At 42.4% G+C, this 6,000-nt stretch overlaps 1 protein-coding gene across 1 annotated transcript in view; it reads left to right on the top strand.

The window, feature by feature from the left end:
- DEPDC5 (DEP domain containing 5) overlaps nucleotides 1-6,000 on the top strand; it is a 70,264-nt gene that overhangs the window by 30,111 nt on the left and 34,153 nt on the right. Inside the window, exons 23-25 of the mRNA XM_015416718.1 lie at nucleotides 10-145; nucleotides 884-975; nucleotides 1,559-1,624. Coding sequence (XP_015272204.1) covers nucleotides 10-145; nucleotides 884-975; nucleotides 1,559-1,624 — 294 coding nt within the window. The remainder of the gene's footprint in view (nucleotides 1-9; nucleotides 146-883; nucleotides 976-1,558; nucleotides 1,625-6,000) is intronic.

Below are 6,000 nucleotides of genomic sequence, written 5' to 3'. Positions count from 1 at the left end.
ATTGGGCAGGTCCCTCTGGAGAAGCCATCCAGATTCATCACCAGACTCGTCAGAACATGGCAGAGATGCAGGGCAGCGGGCAGAGGGATTGGACACACTCCTCGGCAGAGCTGCTGGAGCTAGCCTACCATGAGGCAGCTGGAAGGTGAAGCCACCCAAAAGGAACACGCAGGAACTTTTCCTAATTTCACCAAAAAACAGAACAAAAACGCCCACACTGAAGTGCCTGCTGCCCATTGCAGCAAGAGTGTGAGGATGCTTCTCCCACATGCTCAATCTATCCAGCTTCCCTCCAGGATTTTTCCTTTAGTCACTTCATGTTTGCTTGATGCGTTTAGATTTTTGACACACTAAAGCGTGGCACTCAGTGAAGTTCTTGTTATTACCTTGTGATCTTTGAGGGGCCATTCAAAGAGTCATCTGTTCATATATTTTAATTTTGCCTTTCCTCTAAGGAGCAGGTACATGGTTCTCCATTCCCTCATTTTATCTTCAGAACAACCCTTTAAGTAGGTTAGGCTGAGTGAAAATGTCTTATCTTGAATGTCATGGCTGAGTGGAGATTTGAACCCAGGTTTCCTATATCGTCATCTGATGCTCGAACCTCTGTGCCGCATATTTTGGATCCTGATGTGGCAGCGAGGGGATGCTTAGAATGAACCTTACAAAGCCCATGATCAGATCATTAGAAGCTGCTCTTTAACTATGATACTTGAATTATGAAAGCAATTTCCAGTAAATTATTTCCTTCTTTCTTCGTATACTTGGCAAGAGCTTCTGCCTCAGTATTCTACTTTAGAGCTTTGAGCTAAGAGCCCATGGGAAAGAGGAATGGTTTGTCTTCCTTCAGCCACTTAGTAACGGCTTCCTTTCTTCCCTCCAGGCACGTAGTTTCTCGGCATCCAGATGACAGCAATTCTTTCCTGAGCTTCAGTGGAATGGAAGATTATTCCAACCAATTGATCAGCAGCAATGGTAACATAGCTTGGATCATTGGTACAGGAAATACTCCATTAGAGTTGGAAATGGTTATATGTGATGATAGCTGTCTCTTTCCAAACTGATCTGGCCTCATCCACAAAACATAGAAGCTTCTTCTGGCATGTTATAAAGGCATATGGTTGCACTTTTCAGTGGTCCCATGGCCCCTTACATATTCATGTACCTACAGTGAGATTTTCTTGGACATCCCAGACTGAATGGCAGATGGTATTAGGATTGTAGATTGCAAAGCGAAGCTTTGCCTGGGCTCTTTTTTCTGCTTCCAGACTCCAAGTGAATCATCTTAGCTGTCCTCTAAAAATTTGACCTATGGTTTTGGAAAATGTTACCTAATGCAATAAGATTCTTCTTTTGCACATTTCCAATTCATGACAGTGAGGTTTGCACAGGAGAAGTACATTTTAGAGATCTGTAATCTGCTTGTTGATCAGGATGCTGAAAGTAGTTTCAGACAATATTATGATATAAACCATTACAACGTCCATTTTAGTTTGGGTAATGGTTGAAGGAACTCACTGCTTCCCTTAAAGTAAAAGTCTGCTTCCACTTCTTACAGGAATGACTGTCAGACACCAGAACAAGGATTCAGTGGAAGACACGGTTTCTAATGCTGCTGATCCGAGTAAGCGCAGTAGTGGTGGGATCAGGGAGGAGGTTGGTTTGTTTAGATGAGGGGGACAGTGAGGTGAAAGGTCAAATCAGATGTTCAGGAGCTGGAGTGTAACCCGTCTCCTTTTCTTATTCTCAGAGGTGGCATGTTTTAATGTTATATATTTGGTTGCTTCCAAACCTACCTATGTAAAAGCCAGCATGGTACAATTCCATGAGGAGAGTCACAGATATCCGCCAACAAATTTCTGCTTGTCTGGAATGTTTGTCTGAGGGTAAGCAATTGTAGCAGAAGTGGAACCCACCGTCTTTAAAAATTAAGTGGCATTTGGTTCCCAGATGGCATAAAATTGCAGAATATACACAATCCCCTAATGCATTGTCATGCTTTTTCCAGTTTGAGAGCTTCAGTAATTGATGCCAATAGCTCCATTTAACTAAATGTTCTTGTTAGAAGATTCTCCTATGAAGAGTTCGAGTGGGTGTTTGACTTGGCTCTGTGTTTTAAAAGATTCTGTTCTGAATTTTAGAGGATGCAGGGAAAAGGGGAGGCAGAAATCAGACGATATTATGCAAATTAGAAAATTTGATAAAGCATACTATAGTTGAGGGGTCCTCAGCCTTTTTGAGCCTGACCTCAGCAGTTTCTTCCACTCTGTGTCAGCTTTTTGTTTTCCAACCTTTGGAATTCTGAGAGGGTGTAGTAAGCACCACCCCAAAATGACTTCTACAGAAGGTGGAATTAAACCCAAAATGGCTGCCTCACTGGGTGGAGCCAAACACTATACCTTCCTCCTGCCTTTGCAAAAGGAATTGCAAAAGTAAAATAAAAAGAAACAAAGGAAAGTCCATAGGAGGAGGAAGGGAGAAAGAGAAGGAGGAATAAGAAAAAGGAAAGCCTGTAGGAGGAAGGGAGAAAGAGAAGGAGGAATAAGAAGGAAAGCCTGTAGGGTGAATGAAACCAGAAACCTGGATGCTTTCTAGTCTTCCTGATCCTCTGGATGTTGCTGTTGTTGTTGTATCTGTGGAAAACCCTTTGTTAAGTCCTGCCTAGTATGAAGCTGCCCTAAGAGAAGCAAGGGCCTCATAACTGAAGACGTGTCTGCAAAAAGATAAGGAAGCACCCATGACTTCAGCAGTTTCTTCCACTCTGTGTCAGCTTTCTCTTTCTCTGTATGGAGTCTTCTGTCCCTGTTGCCCCAATATCCTACATTCACCTTAACTTTGGCAAAGACTTAAAATTTTTACCATGACCCCACTACAACCAGCCAGCTGTCACAATGTAATAAATAGAGTGTATGGACAGCAGCAGGGCCTTGCTGAATAAGACTCAGGGAAAATCTAGTCTAATATCTTATCTCCCGCAGAGGTTAGTTATACTTCTAGGAAGCCCAGAAGCAAGGTATAAAGCAACACTGAACATGGAGATTTTCATTTGGCTATCATCACTAATGGTCTTCAGTCTTCTCCCCATCGATTTCAGTGGGTGCCCCAAGATCCCATATCTTGAAAGAAGGAGAAAAAATTCTCTCTCCCCATTTGCTTCACCCCATCCGAAATTTTATAAACTGATTTGTCTTAGTCAGCTTTTATTGAAACTCAAAAGCTCCCAACACCCTAGCCTTTCTCCATAGGGAAAGGTACTCCAGCCCCTCGATAATTCTGGTTGGTATTTTCTGCCCCTCTGGGTGGGGTGACCAGAATAGCATAGAGAATTTCACATGTAACTGCACCATAGATTTATAATAGCATTACAATATTGGCTGTTGTATTGGGAAAGGAACTGTCCATTTATTACTACCCTCTGTTTGCTACGTCCCTGAGGGGACTCACTCTTTTAACCCATAATTTCTAAGTATACTCAGGACCTTTCATGAGAAATTTGATCAAAAACGTATGGGAAGTCTATATATAAATGTCTGTGGATTTCCATATTTAGAAATTTGTTGACACTCTGAGATAATTATGAATAGTTGATGAAGCAGGAGCCATGCTGTTTCTTCTTTTGGAAGGCATATATATTTCAATACCTGTAGCTTCAGTTTCCTGCTTATTTACTTGGAAGAAGGTTTAAACTAGCACCTGTAATTTCTTGGTGCCCTCCTTCTCTGGCTCCTTTTTAAAAAAGCTTAAGAGAAGCTATCTTCAATTCCACTGGTAATTTGTATTAGTGAAAAATTGTACCATTAGAAGAACAATCATTTCACTTGTGTGTGTTTCTTTAAGGAAACTCAGGTGTATATTATCTGGACCTAGTGATCTATTAAATTGTTGTTTATCAATTAGCTGTAGAACATCACTTCTTGTCAGTTTTATTTTACTTGGTTCTTCAGCTACCCTCCAGATATGGGGATTTGCCTGTCATGCATAATTTGGAAAGGCAAAAAAGACAGGATTGCCCCTCTTGGCAGAGTTTCTTTTAGCCCTTGAATTAAACTCTTGTAGTATCACTAAAGGCTATTGCAAAGGCAACTCATTGCTGTTCCCTGTAATTCAGGTGCATCTCTTCAGAAACCAATACAGATTGAAGGAACTATAAATAGGTTTCCTTTCTGAAGAGGGAACCGGCATTCTTCATCTCTCTCATGGTTATTAAAGGAGGTGTGTTTTTTTCTTGTCCTCACTGCTGAAATTTCTAAGTTAAGCTCACAATGTGGCCTAGGTCAAAGCAGATTGCAGCCATGCTGGAGGAGTCTGGTGTCCTAGAACACCAAGGTGACATGCTGGTCTCCATATGCTCCTCCTGGGTTCACAGAAGTACTGGCTGGTTTGAAGCAGATTATCTTCCCTTCTGCATCAAGCATCTAAGATTAAAAAGGGGATCTCCATTTTAGAGGGAATTGCCTTGATTCCAAGCAGGGTTGAGACTAGTGCCTTTAACTGTACAAATGAACTCTAGTCCTGGAGCAAGTGATGACTTTGATGTAGTGAATTGCTCTTTGAAGGTCACTCTCCAGTGTTCAGAGCCAAGGCTTAACCAAAGCAGGGACAATTTTTGCAAGATTCTATTTTTCTTCTCCCTCCTTAAGGATAGGAGTTTATTCTTGTTTGGGGTACATCCAGCCTCCTGGGACCAACAATTGGGGCCAAGCAACTTTGCCTGGGAGGAGGGCACTCCCTTCAAGTTTCCACTCATCTCTCACGTCTAGGTATAGAGGGGGAGGGTTTAGCAGTATCTTTAAAGCCTTACAATAAATACAGTTTTAAAATTGCAAACCTGAAAGTGAACGAAGAGAGGACTACAACTTAGGCTGTCCTGTGGCTGCAGAAGCCTACACAGTGACTGCATTTCTGCCTTCATTCGGGTCAAAAGGGTGAGCTCGAGAGCACAGAGACTAAGATGAATGCTTCCTCAGCACTCCCCTTCTGGCAAAAGTTAGGCTGCTTTTCCCCAAACATCCTGTTCTACAGGATCACTCAAGGGTTTGAGTCAGCAGTGGCCATGGATGCTTCAGCCATCTTCCCCAGTCTTTATAAAACTGGCCTTTGTGCAGCTGCACAATCTGTTCTCATCCAAAGACAATCCCCTGATCAGCAAAGGACACCTTAAAGAAAATGTCTAGTGAATTTCCTGCCTAGCAGATGTCTCCCTAGATGTTGTACAAATGGAATCTAGCTCCTTGGCCTCTAATGTAGAAGCAAGGTGCTGTATGTGAGTTAACAACTGAGGAGTAGATCTAAGTTCTAAAGCAAACTTTATTGCTGTCGTATTCGTGGGCCAGAAATCTTGTGGAAGCAGTGTTGGTGGATAAAGGACAAGAAGGTGGCCGCCCATTTCCCCATGAAGAACAATGGAGTGTTCCTGCCCCCCTTCAGGGGGGTGACTGATGGAGTTCACAGAGGTTTCTGCTTGTATATCAAATGAACTAATGCTACACCCTCTCCTAGACCTTTTCTAGTTATCTTGGAACTTACCCTCAGACAGATACATCTCCTCTTCCCTCATCAGCAACCCAATGAAACATGGTCATGTTGTCCAAACAGTGCGACATCTCCTAGACATGCATGCAGTTGACTCAGTCCCAACAGAGAATACTTGCTAGAAATATTTCTGTTTTCATTACTGTTTCCAAAGAGACCAAAGCTATCTTCGATTTCAGTAAAGCAAACAGATTCTTGATCCAGAAAAAAATTCCATATGGGGACCCCCTGAGCTGTCTTGAGACTGGGCTCTGCATTTATCCCAAGGAACAGTACTGTTTTCAGGAACTTATACTGCCCACTTTATGCCCATAATATACTGCTCCAAAGGAGCAGCACTTCTTTGATGTCTGGACTCGCAATGTTCCCTCTAAGCTGTGGAGTCTTGTGAGCAAAAATTCTACTTTGTGAGCTACTGGCATTAAAGTTGTGAGCGAACGATTTGGCTACTGCATAAATTAGTTTGCT

This window comes from Gekko japonicus, unplaced genomic scaffold (genome assembly GCF_001447785.1).
Source record: "Gekko japonicus isolate JY-2015 unplaced genomic scaffold, Gekko_japonicus_V1.1 scaffold16, whole genome shotgun sequence".
In the NCBI taxonomy this organism is placed as follows: Eukaryota; Metazoa; Chordata; class Lepidosauria; order Squamata; family Gekkonidae; genus Gekko; species Gekko japonicus.
Note: the sequence above shows the minus strand (reverse complement) of the source record. Positions and strands in the feature narration are given on the sequence as shown.